Source organism: Brassica oleracea, chromosome C4 (assembly GCF_000695525.1).
Source record: "Brassica oleracea var. oleracea cultivar TO1000 chromosome C4, BOL, whole genome shotgun sequence".
Taxonomy (NCBI): domain Eukaryota; kingdom Viridiplantae; phylum Streptophyta; class Magnoliopsida; order Brassicales; family Brassicaceae; genus Brassica; species Brassica oleracea.
In genome coordinates, this window is record NC_027751.1 from 38,895,690 (window position 1) to 38,910,769 (window position 15,080).

At 35.5% G+C, this 15,080-nt stretch overlaps 2 protein-coding genes across 2 annotated transcripts; both read left to right on the forward strand.

Moving 5' to 3' along the window:
* Window positions 1-1,505: 1,505 nt before the first annotated feature.
* Window positions 1,506-4,098, forward strand: LOC106339447 (probable GABA transporter 2). The gene is made up of 7 exons (XM_013778258.1): window positions 1,506-1,789; window positions 1,865-2,095; window positions 2,578-2,675; window positions 2,770-2,956; window positions 3,057-3,187; window positions 3,270-3,506; window positions 3,613-4,098. The coding sequence occupies exons 1-7, from the start codon at window positions 1,705-1,707 to the stop codon at window positions 4,000-4,002; spliced, it is 1,359 nt and encodes a 452-aa protein (XP_013633712.1). The 5' UTR covers window positions 1,506-1,704; the 3' UTR covers window positions 4,003-4,098.
* A 1,713-nt stretch (window positions 4,099-5,811) lies between these two features.
* On the forward strand, window positions 5,812-12,599 carry LOC106342225 (isoleucine--tRNA ligase, cytoplasmic). Its single transcript, XM_013781094.1, has 24 exons — window positions 5,812-6,430; window positions 6,502-7,074; window positions 7,367-7,480; window positions 7,611-7,708; window positions 7,951-8,029; window positions 8,140-8,298; window positions 8,403-8,492; window positions 8,583-8,716; window positions 8,967-9,126; window positions 9,256-9,339; window positions 9,434-9,643; window positions 9,747-9,872; window positions 9,962-10,099; window positions 10,179-10,282; window positions 10,384-10,447; window positions 10,722-10,810; window positions 10,894-11,035; window positions 11,120-11,183; window positions 11,300-11,367; window positions 11,508-11,630; window positions 11,786-11,851; window positions 11,951-12,062; window positions 12,149-12,240; window positions 12,324-12,599. Exons 1-24 carry the CDS (start codon window positions 5,897-5,899, stop codon window positions 12,426-12,428), a joined length of 3,528 nt encoding a protein of 1,175 aa, XP_013636548.1. The 5' UTR covers window positions 5,812-5,896; the 3' UTR covers window positions 12,429-12,599.
* The last annotated feature ends 2,481 nt before the right edge of the window (window positions 12,600-15,080 follow it).

Genomic DNA, 15,080 nt, shown 5'->3' on the forward strand with positions numbered 1-15,080 from the left:
TCTCAATAGATTTTTTTATAAATAAAATAAAATTTAAAGTTATAGTTAAAATTGTTTTATTAGTAATAAACTTATAAAATATTAAGATATTTTAGAAATATCTTAATATTGTTTTGATTGGTTAATGTAAATAATCAAATATTCATATTAAGTAATTAATGAAATGGTATTACTATGAATTTCTTAAAGTAGATTCTCTAGTGGCTTTATTTTTTTTAGAATAGAATATAGATGTATTTTCGTGTTTACCATTTTTTTGATACTATTATTTATGTTTACCATCGCTAAAAAAATATTTTCAAAAATATTTTCTTTATTAATTGGTAAAAGATTGGAGAAATTTCATGTTTATCACTTTCATGGTACCAATTTTCATTTTTACCACCACTAAAGAAATATTTTGAAAAATATCTTCTTTGCTAAGTGGCAAAAGACTCGTATACCATTGTTTTCTATATATATAATAAATCATTATTTAAATAAATAAATAAAATAAAATAAATTTTTTTTATTTTTTTTTATGTTTTCGAATTATACTTTTTTAAATTCGACATTTTTCAATTTTTTTTTCGAAATTTTTTTATTATTATTTTTTTTCAAATTTTCTTTATGAAAATCGAAAATTATGTTTGGAACTATTTTGTAAAAAAAATTATATTTTTTAAGTATTTATTTATATATTTATTAAAATCCTAAATTTCATATTCCAAAAACTTTATCCGGCCCCTCAACTCTAAACCCTAAGTTTAAATTAGTTAACCTAACCCTAAGGGTATAAGTGTCTTCTACCCTTCATTGAAAATGAGGGTAAAAGTGATAAGTGTAGATATGAAAAGTGGTATTATGTGGCAATTTCCCTAAAAGATCGGGGAATTTTCATATTACCATTTTTTTGGTACTATTATTCATGTTTACTACCATTTGTGAGACATTTTCAAAAATACTTTCTTAAATAAATGACAAAAGTCTTTTATACGTTTGTTCTCTATATATATAAAAAATAATTATTTAAATAAAATAAAAATAATAAAATTAATGATAAAAATAATAGATAATAATTTTTTTTTATGTTTTTGAATTTTAATTTTTTTTTAAATTCAAACTTTTTTATAAATTTCTTTTTCAAATTTTTTTCCAATTTTTTTTTCATAATTTCTTGTTGAAAATCGAAAATTATTTTTGAAACTATTTTTTAAAACTATTGACTACCTTAAGTTTATTATGCACCAACCCTGCATAACAAAAATGATGCTTAACCAATAAATCTTACATCAATCAGCCTCTAAAAAAAACTCAACTCTTTAACTGTGAAAATTTTAAAATTCTTGACCAATAAGCCAAAAGTATAAACTAACAATATAAAGTGGAAAATATGAAAAGTAAAGAAGGAATCCTAATAATTATAAACAAAATAAGTAAAAGAGATAACAATACGGAAACAAATCTTTTATTACATACATCCCGAATAAAGGGGGAAATGCATATAATGACGTCTTTCCCCACTCGGACAGGTTGTTTTCTATCTTTAAAAAGAACCAACGAAATACATACATACTCCTGTGTTAGCAATTAGTATAAACTATCACCAGCTAAAATGCACTACCACTTCTACGTTGTTGTTGTTTATCATCATTCACCCCCAAGAATCACTTTCTCATAAAAATTCCATAATCATTATTCTCTTCCACCTAAAATCCATCATCAATGGCGGATCCTCCAAGATCCGAAATCTTTCCTTCTTCCCGGCTCGATAACGACGCGGGAGCTCTCTTCGTCCTCCAATCAAAAGGTAACTCACTGAACTGCTTATCCGATTTTTGAAACTTTTCTCCAAAAATTAATAAATTGATTCTTGTAATCTCAGGGGAGTGGTGGCACGCCGGATTTCATCTAACGACGGCGATCGTAGGGCCGACGATCTTGACGTTACCGTACGCGTTCAGGGGGTTGGGCTGGTGGTTAGGGTTTGTGTGCCTGACGACGATGGGTCTCGTCACTTTCTATGCTTACTACCTCATGTCCAAGGTTCTTGATCACTGTGAAAAATCCGGCCGCCGTCATATCCGATTCCGGGAACTCGCCGCCGACGTTCTCGGTACAAAATAAAACGTTTCTCAGAATTAAATTTCTTTAATATATTTGTTTTCCTTTTTTGGGTAAATCCGTATAGGGTGGATCAGGGTGGATCGAGTTTCAGTGTAGATACTTTGACCTTATTCGTCTGTTAGATTTCCTGCTCGCACACGTGCTTCCGGTTTGGTTGTATTGAAGTGATGCTTACTGAATTTTAATAACCGGTTTCTGGTTTTGGATAGAACTTCTTAGGCTTATAGATCGGTTTAAATTAATATAGTAATTTCGATTACACAGTATATATGGATTCTTAAAGTTGATCAGTTTTATTTAGGTTTCGTCCGTTTAACTTGATTTTGTTTGTCTGCTATACTAATATTTATCCATCGATTTGATTTAGTTTTAGCTTTGGTTTTGGACTGGAGTTTTTCGGTTTTGTAACTGATTGGTTCTGTTAAACCGGTCAATTTTAATTTTCGAACCCGTTATTGAATTGTGGTGCAGGATCAGGATGGATGTTTTATGTGGTGATCTTCATTCAAACAGCTATCAACACTGGAATCGGAATTGGCGCCATTCTACTCGCAGGCCAATGCCTTGAAGTAAAAATAAAATTACAATTTTTCTTACTGGCCACTAAAACATGCATGTACGGACCAGATTGTTCCATCAAATGTATTTTTGTTTGTGACACAGATAATGTACTCGAGCCTTTTCCCACAAGGAACCTTGAAGCTCTACGAGTTCATTGCTATGGTGACAGCCGTGATGGTTGTTCTGTCACAGCTCCCAAGTTTTCACTCTCTTAGACACATTAATTGTGTTTCTCTTCTTCTCAGCTTAGGCTACACCTTCCTCGTTGTTGCCGCTTGTATCAACCTAGGTACGGTCATTTTTATTATTATTAATAATTATTAGTTTAGCGAAAAAACGTCAACTAACGGTAAATTTAGAGACTAAATAGCTTTGTGGTGGTTCTGAAGGCTTGTCTAAACACGCTCCTAAACGTGAGTATTCACTAGAGCCTTCGGACTCAGGGAGAGTTTTTAGTGCCTTCACATCCATTTCGATCATTGCTGCTATTTTCGGAAATGGAATTTTGTCTGAAATACAGGTCAAATATGCTGAAAAACAATCATAACATATCCATTACTGAGCTTGAGATTTAATTATGTTACTCGTATATACAAATGCAGGCAACTCTTGCCCCACCAGCTACAGGGAAGATGTTGAAAGGACTATTGTTGTGTTATAGTGTGATCTTCTTCACGTTTTACTCGGCTGCAATTTCTGGTTATTGGGTATTTGGTAATAGTTCGAGCTCTAATATTCTCAAGAACCTAATGCCTGACCAAGGACCGACTCTGGCTCCTATTGTCGTCATTGGCCTAGCGGTCATCTTTGTTCTTCTTCAGCTCTTCGCCATTGGCCTTGTAAGTTTAAAAATAGTCAAGTGATCATGTTGAAGGTTACTTGGATAGCAAGATAACACATCTTGCAGTGAGACGAGTGGCTAACGTTTAGAGGGGTTTTTGGTAGGTGTATTCTCAAGTTGCGTATGAGATAATGGAGAAGAAATCGGCGGATACAACAAAAGGGATGTTCTCGAGACGCAACCTGGTGCCGCGTTTGATTCTAAGAACGCTATATATGGCGTTTTGTGGATTCATGGCAGCGATGCTGCCTTTCTTTGGGGATATAAACGCGGTGGTAGGTGCGATTGGGTTTATCCCACTCGATTTCGTGCTGCCAATGCTTCTGTACAACATGACATACAAGCCTACGAAAAAGAGCTTCACGTATTGGATAAACATGACGATAATGGTTGTGTTCACTTGTGCGGGACTCATGGGAGCTTTCTCATCTGTTAGGAAACTTGTTCTTGATGCTAATAAGTTCAAGTTGTTTAGTAGTGATGTTGTTGATTAGATGCTTTATCATAGAGTATATTGATGATACATAGACACACTTTTTGTGTACATGTTTTTTTGGGTTAATGTCCTTAAAGAGTTTTTTCCAGGTTGACCAACAGAGGTTTGCGGTGATTTTTAGTTGAAAAATATTAAATTTTCTTACGGAAGTTGTAAACACTAATCAATCTCGAGGTTTTTTTTTTCTAGTTTGGTTTGTGATAATTACTTAGCATCTGCTCTAAGAGCAAATAAATATCCCAAAAAAACAATAGACTAATCATTCTCAAACACCAAGCTAGTAATGTTATTACTGAGACCCTTGGCAGATTAATAAACCATATAAATATGAATTTAGTTGATTAGTCTAAACCCCTTAATCCATTAGAGACATATAGCAAGAGAAATCTTTGTTTTTGAACGTCTCGTTAATTATGCTATTACGACGATGAAAAATATTACATTGACGACAATCAACAATTTTACTAACTTAATACACGTCTGATTGCGCCACATCAAACATGTCCTATAAGATCCATGTTTGATGATACGTCTTGCACCATTCTTAAAATCTTTGTTGTAACATTTACTCTATAATCAGTATAATTTGAATTTGTTGGACCTCTGGATGTAAAAGTATTAATGAACCATTAGTCCAATGGTTTGACAAAGGGGGTTTCCATACTGCAAGAGAAATCTAAAGTATAGATTTCAGTGTAAATTGTAACTAAATAATTTAGGCATAATATCATTAATATGCATTGAGGTGATAATATTTAAAAATTAAGTTCCAACCAAAAATAGCCAGTCCAAAAAGATTTGTGTAAGGAAAACCATCCACAAAAAACATATATTAGAAAAGATTAAATTCTAAATTAAATAGTCAGAAATATTGTAACTATTATAATAAAATAGATGAACAGCAAAATTGTTAAGATTATCATAATACTTAACCATGAACACACACTTGCTGAGAAAGTGATGTTTACGTAAACTTCTCAAAATTCTTGAAAGTTAATAATTTTATAGACACTTTTTCAAATTCTGTATAATATTTCATACATTCTAAATTGTAGACCGTAAAACTCGATGTAATCTTTATTTTGTGAAACTTTAATCAAGCATCATAAATCTTAACTTTTAATTTCTGATACAATTTTTTGTTGATTTTTTCTAAAATTTTAATTTTTTATAAGTACAGAAATTAATTATTCACAAAATTTTGAATTTTTAGTTGATCAAAAGTGAAGAGGGTTTTTAATATTGAATGTTATAAATTATAAAATCTGAACACATCATTCTAAATTTTGATTGGCATAGTCAATTTTGTAAGTAATTTTATTTTTCAGTCAAGATTTAGAAAAAAGTTATACCAAAAGAAATTGCTTAAACACAAGTAATTTGAATACCATGAAAAATACTCTAACATTTGGGTTTACAGTTTAGTGATTATTGTTTAAAGTGTAATATTTAGAGAGTTTGATTGAATTTATAAAATTTTATAAATAATTATTTAAACATTTATAAATGATTTAGAATGATTAGTTTAATATTTTTATCACATATTTAAATTAACATTGTTACCATCGAATCCGAGTTCGAAAGCCCAATCTAACAGTTTATGTTCTAAAAAAAAGAAAAAAACATTGTTACCATCGATTTTCAAAGGAAGTGTAATGAAAAGATGGCAAAAGAAGAATAGTTTTCTTCTAACATTTTCTGAGCTTATGTAAATTAACATTGCCACCAAAAAAAAAAAGAGAGGTAACATATTGAAACCTAAAAGGCCCTATATACGTTATAAGCTCAGCCCGTTAAATGTATCAAAGTCGTCACTCCCACCTGCGCCGTTATAGTCTGTGTTGAGTCAATCCCACAGAAACCCTAATTTCTCCATTTCTCTCTCTCTAGCCATGGAAGAAGTCTGCGAAGGGAAGGAGTTCTCATTTCCCCGCGAGGAAGAGAATGTACTCTCTTTCTGGACTCAAATCGATGCCTTCAAGACTCAGCTCAAACGAACCGAGAACCTCCCCGAGTACATCTTCTACGACGGCCCTCCTTTCGCCACCGGTCTTCCTCACTACGGCCACATCCTCGCCGGTACGATCAAGGACATCGTGACGCGGTACCAGACCATGACCGGTCACCACGTCACGCGTCGATTCGGCTGGGACTGCCACGGCCTCCCCGTCGAGAACGAGATCGATAAGAAGCTCGATATCAAAAGGAGAGATCAGGTGCTTCAGATGGGGATTGATAAGTACAACGAAGAGTGTAGGAGCATCGTGACTCGCTACGTGGAGGAGTGGGAGAAGGTGATTACTAGGACTGGGCGTTGGATTGATTTCAGGAACGACTATAAGACGATGGATCTGCCCTTTATGGAGAGTGTTTGGTGGGTCTTTGCTCAGCTTTTTGATAAGAATCTTGTCTACAAAGGCTTCAAGGTTTTTTTGGCTTTCCCTCCATTATGTGCTTTGATTGGAATCTTGTGAATTGATTTATGTTTTTGGTGCAGGTTATGCCTTATAGTACTGGTTGTAAGACACCGTTATCCAATTTCGAAGCTGGTCAGAACTACAAGGACGTTCCAGATCCTGAGATTATGGTGACGTTCCCAGTCATTGGTGATCAAGATAATGCTGCTTTTGTGGCATGGACTACTACTCCGTGGACGCTTCCTAGCAATCTTGCTTTGTGTGTCAATGCCAAGTTTGTTTATGTCAAGGTTCGTAACAAGCACAATGGGAAAGTCTACGTTGTTGCTGAATCTCGCTTGTCAGCCCTTCCCGCTGATAAGCCCAAGGCTAGTGCTGATATAAAGAAAGCAAATCCTAAAGCCAAAGGTGGTGCTAAACCTGACAGTGCAGCTGATTCTTATGAAGTTTTGGAGAAGTTTGATGGAGCTTCCCTGGTTGGGAAGAAGTATGAACCTTTGTTTGAGTACTTTAGTGATTTCTCAAGTGAGGCCTTCCGAGTAGTAGCAGATAGTTATGTCACTGATGACAGTGGTACCGGTATTGTCCACTGTGCTCCTGCCTTTGGTGAAGACGATTACCGTGTTTGTCTCGAGAACAACATCATTAAAAAGGTTAGGTTTTGACTACATTATCCTTGTCAACCCCTTAACGTCAGACATGACTAGAAAAGTTGGGGTTTAGTTGATCTTTGATTTTGGGTTGGTAACTCCTGGGATTTACATTTGGGGTTCAAGGGACTACGCTGTATTATTTATTTGTTTCGGAAGAGATCCTCATTAGTAGTTTCTTTCTCTCTTGTTTAGGCTTACAGTATGTTTAAGGACCCATGCTCGTCTCTATTCTACTGAGCTCCCTTTATCTCATAATGGTAAATGTTCTATATGTTTTGATACTCTCTTTCAGGGTGAGAATCTAGTTGTGGCTGTTGATGACGATGGGTTGTTCACTGAGAGAATTACCCATTTCAGTGGCCGGTATGTCAAAGATGCAGACAAGGATATAATTGAAGCCGTGAAGGTAATTATTGATGCCTAACCAGGCCTGGATGTTTTTTTCAAGTGTCTGAGGATCTATGTGCATTTTGGACCATTGGATTGTTAATTCTAGGCGGCTTCTTATTGTCAAATAATATTTCTTGTTATCTCAGGCCAAAGGCAGGCTTGTTAAAACGGGGAGCTTTGTTCACTCATATCCATTTTGCTGGCGATCAGACACTCCTCTCATATATAGAGCCGTTCCCAGTTGGTATGCTTCTTGCTTAATATGAGCTTGAGCTAAGGTCTTAGTTGTTGCATCATTCAGTCCTAGTTCCAGTGAGGCACTTTATCTTGATTTCCATGTTTTCATTTCCATATTGTATTTATTTCAGCAAGTAGTGAACATCAGATCTTTATGGCACGTAGAATTAGCAAAGATCATATGAAGCTTGTTGTTTCATTCTTTTGCGTGGTTAGGATGCTGAAGTTTGTTTGTGTTTGTCCTGTTAGGTTTGTGCGGGTGGAGCTGTTGAAGGAACAGTTGTTAGAAAACAATAAACAGACACACTGGGTACCTGATTATGTGAAGGTCAGTGAAGAAAGATCAATACTCTAAATGTATTACGAGTATAGCAGTTTTAGAGAATGACGTGAATACATTTTTCCTGATACCTTCTTTTTCATTGACCTGCAACTCAGGATAAACGCTTTCACAATTGGCTTGAAAACGCAAGGGATTGGGCCGTTAGCCGAAGTAGATTTTGGGGCACGCCTCTACCGATATGGATCAGTGATGATGGTGAGGAAATTGTTGTCATGGATTCTGTCGAGAAGCTTGAAAAGCTCTCTGGTGTCAAGGTCTCTTCTTTTGATTTTGCATTTTGTTTGTCTATCTTTCTGTTGCAACTACTTGTCAAAAAGGCCTGGTGCTCATTTTGTTTTTCCGATGATTTTTGGTTCAGGTCTTTGATCTGCATCGTCACCATATTGATCACATTACAATCCCATCCAGTCGTGGGCCTGACTTTGGTGTGCTCCATCGTGTAGAAGATGTAAGATTGATCCCGTGTTCTTTCATTTTATCTATAATCCTTGGTTATCTAGAGTGTTATCTCACACTTATGCTTATATTACCTGTACAGGTTTTTGATTGTTGGTTTGAGAGTGGGTCAATGCCTTACGCGTACATCCATTATCCTTTTGAAAACAAGGAGCTTTTTGAGAAGAATTTCCCTGGTCATTTTGTGGCTGAAGGGCTTGATCAAACTCGTGGATGGTATGTTCAAGTTGCATATAAATTATCTATTACTATATCTCTGGGGTTGCTCCCTCCCTTTAATGTATTGGATGGTCTAGATCTTAACTATCCTCAGTTACTGTACTTAAATTAAGTAATGAGTCGAGGCTAATGGAAGGTGTTATTAATTCAGTATGTAGCAAATGTGATAGTGTATTGAAAAAGCAATATTGTTTTTCTGCTTAGTAGGCAATTAATAACATCTTAACTGCTGGTTTGGCATATACAGGTTTTATACTCTTATGGTGCTGTCGACTGCACTATTTGGAAAGCCAGCATTTCGAAATCTGATTTGCAATGGCCTTGTGCTTGCTGAGGATGGTAAAAAGATGAGTAAGAAATTACGGAACTATCCACCTCCTTTGGAAGTCATAGATGAGTATGGAGCTGTAAGTTGTCCCTGTAATATGCTCTTATGCTGCGTTTTCAGTTTTTTGTTTCTCTTTTTCTATTAGTTATGGAAATCTTGGCAGTTGTGAACACGTCATTAATTAGTAACTTTACGTGAACGCTGACAGGATGCTGTGCGATTGTACATCATAAATTCTCCGGTCGTACGTGCTGAGCCACTACGCTTCAAAAAGGAAGGAGTACTTGGTGTTGTGAGTAATCTTGGTTGTTGATTTTGTTGCTGCTTATTTGAGTAGATCTATTGTTTTTCTGAACTGTTTTGGTCACTGTATTGGGGGTCTCTAGGTCAAAGATGTATTTCTTCCATGGTACAATGCGTATCGGTTCCTTGTTCAGAATGCGAAGAGACTTGAGATTGAGGGCTCTGGACCATTTGTTCCTACTAATCTAGCAACTTTACGGTCATCAAACGTTCTCGATCAATGGATTCACTCAGCTACGCAGAGTCTTGTTCATTTTGTCCGCCAGGAGATGGATGGATATCGGCTTTACACTGTAAGCTATTTACATGTCTTTTTCAGCATGATGTGGTGTTTGTACTAGAAAACAAGCGATCACTGTCTCGTGGTATTTATCATATCTTTCTTTTCCTTTTCAGGTTGTTCCTTATCTCTTGAAGTTCCTCGACAATCTCACTAACATATATGTTAGATTCAACCGCAAGAGGCTAAAAGGCCGGACAGGAGAAGATGACTGTCACATTGCTCTTTCAACCCTATACAATGTATAGTAAATAGTTGTGGGAATATTATTGTTTTCATGGTGACTATTATTTGAACAAATGTAATGACTAATAATCGTCTGGATTTTCAGGTGCTCCTCACTTCTTGCAAAGTGATGACCCCTTTTACACCTTTCTTCACTGAGACGTTATACCAGAATCTGCGGAAAGCATGTGAAGGTTCTGAGGAAAGCATTCATTACTGCAGTTTCCCTGAAGCGGAAGGAACGGTAATACTGAAGTCCATATCACTATACGCAGGGATAACATAATAATTGTCTGAATTTTTACTTATTTATATTTTAACAGAGAGATGAGAGGATTGAGCAAAGTGTTACAAGGATGATGACAATCATCGATCTTGCTCGGAACATTCGTGAGCGTCACAAGCTACCCTTGAAAACTCCTCTAAAGTGAGCTTTGTACTTAATCACTATTCTTGCTTGCAGCATCTGTTTTGGTAGCCTATACTGAACAAAAAAAAAGTAACACATAATTATCCTTGTTGTATCAGGGAAATCACTGTAGTTCATCCAGATGCAGAATTCTTGGATGACATAACTGGAAAACTAAGAGAGGTATGTGGTGTTAGTGTATCTTCTTGAAGTTTTTTTATTAAGTATCTACAAGAAAATTTCGAGGTTGTTCGTGAAATCAGAAAAACATGTCTCTACAGCTATACGGTTTCACTTGATATTCAAAGAACCATTCTTGAAGTTTTTTATTAAGTATCTACAAGAAAATTTCGAGGTTGTTTGAAATCAGAAAAACATGTCTCTACAGCTATACGGTTTCACTTGATATTCAAAGAACCAATACTATAAGCTCATTCATTTTGTTTTTCCCTTGCAGTATGTCTTGGAAGAACTTAATGTAAGATCTCTAGTGCCATGCAATGATACTCTGAAGTATGCGTCTCTAAAAGCAGAACCAGATTTCAGGTTGGTCAACTTTTCTTCCTGCGGTTTGCTTTTAACCTTTTGTACTCAATGTAGAAAGCGATTTGACTTGTTCATCCCTATAGTGCATTGGGAAAACGGCTTGGAAAGTCAATGGGACTTGTTGCCAAAGAAGTTAAAGCAATGTCTCAGCAAGATATCTTAAGATTCGAGGAGGCCGAGAAAGTTACTATTGCTGGACACACGCTGGAGCTAACAGATATAAAGGTATCTCATCCTATGTTTTTTTCTTGTGGGTTAGAAAATAAAGAATATGCTGTACATAGCTAAATTCTGACACTTTTGGTTCAGATTGTCAGGGTTTTCAAACGCCCGGATGGTTTGAAGGAGACAGAGATTGATGCAAATGGAGATGGTACGGAGCATAACTGATTACCTTCTCTATTGTCAATTTTGTTTGAATCTTTAATCGATTACGGGTGCTCTACGATTAATGATAACTTGCAAAATTTTCTTTCGTTCATGATGCAGGTGATGTTTTGGTGATTTTGGATCTACGAGCAGATGATTCGTTGTATGAAGCAGGTGTTGCTCGCGAGGTATATAGATATTCCGTAATATGCCGCACGGCTGTTTAGATGAAACCGTAGGAATACATTTTCGTATAAGAATTTTCTGTATCTTGTCATTTTTCTTCCGATGCGGTGCTCATGAGCTATTCGTTCCCTGTGTTATATAGATTGTGAATAGGATCCAAAAACTAAGGAAGAAGTCAGGTCTGGAACCAACAGACTTTGTGGAAGTGTACATTGAATCATTGGACAAAGATGTATCTGCGTTGCGACAAGTTCTGAACTCTCAGGTAACTGCGTTTGTTTTGTGTTTCTCTTCTTGACTTAAAGCTCTATCTATCCGATGTGATGATTTCCTTTTGAAAACACACATATACTTGAACCTTTCAAGTGCATTGCTATAAGAGAATATCTTATCGTTCATCTTTCTTTTTTGTGTGGGCAGGAACAATACATAAAGGATACAATTGGTTCCTCTTTGCTTCTGTCGACGTTGATGCCATCACATGCAGTAAGTCATCATCATTATCAACACTCCTTCCACGCCTGCAACGTTTGCTTTACCCCAGTCAGAAGCGTAATGAATGATCTGGTGTCTGTTATTTTGTAGGTGATATTATCTGAAGAGAGTTTTCAAAATGTTTCAAAGCTGTCCTTTAAGATAAGCTTGGCTAGACCAGCTTTGAAGTTCAATGAAGAAGCTATTATTGTCTTGTATTCAGGTGAGTCACCATCTCATCATAATAATAAATGCTTGTTGATTCTCTCTCTTTCTCTGTTTTAACGAATGCATCTAATATGGTTTCAGGAGATGTGAAATTTGCAAGCGGGCTCCAAGCGTACTTGTTATCTCGGGACCATTCTAATTTGAAATCAGAATTCCAAGAAGGAAATGGCAAGGTAAATGCTGATTGTTAGTTAAGCTTTTGATGAACCCTAAGATTTGGGGTGTGCCTAAATGCTTTTTGTTGTTGGATGAGCAGATAACTGTAAGCTGCATTGAGAAGCTGCCAGTGGTGACTGTGGTCCTTGGAGACCATCTTCATTTGACAGTCGGGGACTACTTGTTGAGCACGACCAACTCTTGAGGACCCCCCTCCCCTTTATTTCACACCATCTATTTTTTTTCTTTATATCTTTAGTACTTCGTTGCTCTTTGCAACTGACTTTTTACGGATCTCATTTGTAATGTTTAACGGATCTCATTTATTACCTTGAGAGTAATGTTTTACGACGATTGCACAAATTATTTCTCGATATTTTCTTTCTACAGAAATAAATATTCTAGAAACTGTTGTCATCATGATTTTCTTAGAATTATTTTTTCTTTTCTGTATTGGATAAAAAGGAATCAATGCGAGTGAGATGAACGAACAATGCAACCACTTCAACGGTCAGAACGGTACAGGCATTGGCTGGAAGGAATCCTTATTATAAAATGCACCAACAAGAACGCAGTTGTTACCTTACCAATCGAAACCAACAAGAACATATATTATTTGAGACCACATATCTCTCTAATCCGAATTATTCAGCGTTGGTTTCGGTTGAGACACAATGTTACATAAATTGGTTTAATCTGAATTATTCAGCGTTATACACGACTTGAGACGCATCGATCTTTACTTTTTTAATCTATAGAAAACATTTAAATAAACGAAATGTCTATATATGAGTCAAATATGAATCAAATGGCAGGAACGGACGGGTAGCAAGTCATTGTGCCCAACCCTACAGGTGGTAAGTATACAAACATGCCTTCGCCTGTCTATTTGATCTCATACTTTCCTGGTCATTTTCTTCCGAGGTTTCCAACTCTCTACTATTCTTTACACGTTTTGGTAAGTCTCTGGTTTGGACCATATGTTTCCACTCATTTCCAATTTCTTTTTTTTCTTCATTCCAGTGACTTACCACTTGATCACTTAACATTTTCCTAGAAACTTCGTATCCTGTTATATATATCACTGTTATTTCTCTCAAGTCCTACCATTCTCAAGAAGCAAAAGAAATAAAACAAACACACAATAATTTTGAGATGTCTCCGTTGCCGTTGAATGCTGAGCAAGTATTGCAACATTTTACCCATATCCACCCTTTAACGAAAGTTGACGGGGTTGGCACGTACATATGCGATGGCTGTAAAACCTACGGCTCTGGGAGGACCTACCGTTGCGCCGCTTGCAACTACGATCTTCACGAGTTCTGTGCCATATGTCCCCCTACACTCCTCAGCACTCTACATCCACACCACGAGCTCAGGTTAGTACACCAGGATAGACGTGCATGCGACATCTGCAAAGAATCAATCAACGGGCTGTTTTACCAATGCAAGACCTGCGGCTTCGACGTCCATCCACTCTGCACGCAGCTGCCTAAGGAAGTGATCCACAATCACGGATATACAAAACAAGTTCAGGTTCGAGAATCCCATACGGGTTCGACTAGTAAAACGGTTCGGGTAATGGTTCTAGGCGCTGGTGTTGCTTGGCTTTGCATGACAGGGGATGTCTCTGGGGTCGTTTCTGCCTTCCTTTGAAATGGCATGTTTCTGTTATTTGTTTATTCCGTTTTGCCATGTAAAGTGTGAGTAAAAATAGGTTGTGTATTTTAATGTTGTGACTTTTGAGAGTTTTTAGTTATTTTAAATTGTATTACCAAAGTTTCTTAGTTAAATAAAAAACTCAAAATTTCATAGTGTCAAATTAATTCCTAGAGTAGTTTAACAAAAACCACAATAAAATCTCATTTCATTTAAAGTCATCAATAAACTTAACAAAAATCAAATCATTTCAATTTTCTTTTAACGGTACCATTCTTTTAAACTCTATATTAAGTGAATCGCGTAAAAATAAGGTAGTTATAAAAAAAGAACTTTTTGTCAAATAAATATAAACTACAAAAGTAATCATTCACTAACAATCATATAGATACACTAAACATTATAATTTTATATTTTGTTTAAAAAACAAATAAATATGTTCGTTCATTAGATATATTGAAAGCTAATTCGTTTGAACATTTGAGAAAAGTCCAGAGACGATAAAACATTAATCATGGGTTGATAAGGAAGCCCAATTCAAGGCATGTCATGAAAAGTCTTATAAGTGAAAGACGTTATACTTTCTTGTTCAAGAAACTGACCGTAATAATACTTATGTAGTAAAGCTTGTTCTCAAACAACACGTTAATTAAGCTATACTGTATATTGTTTACATCCAATCCAATCTAACCCAAACCAAACAATCGAAAGAAAGCACACCAAATAATTTTTTATAATATATGGTTGTTCTTCGCGTAAATTTGTTTCTATCCAATGTGCAAATTGACTATAAGTTATATATAAAAAGTATCAATCTTCAATATACACAAAAATCATTGGTAAAAAATGTAACGCAACAAAAGAAAAGCCAAAATGACCATAATATTGCCGGTCAACTAGCCAACTATACTAAACTAATCTGTTGTGTTCTCATAATATGTTATGAATGAGTTGAATTATAAAAATAAAAATTTCTCAACTAAATTTTGTTAAGTTTTTTAATTCTTAATATTTTCTTTGCTATCTTGTTATAAATAATTATTTTTTCCATTTAGTACACTAGTATTTAAAAACGTTTTCTTCTTAACGCTCAGACGGTAGTTAAAAAGTTCAGACGATAATTAATTTTTCCCCACAACTTTAAAAACAAATCTTATAATTTAAATTTTTATTTTAGTTTTCAGGAGTTAAAGTAACA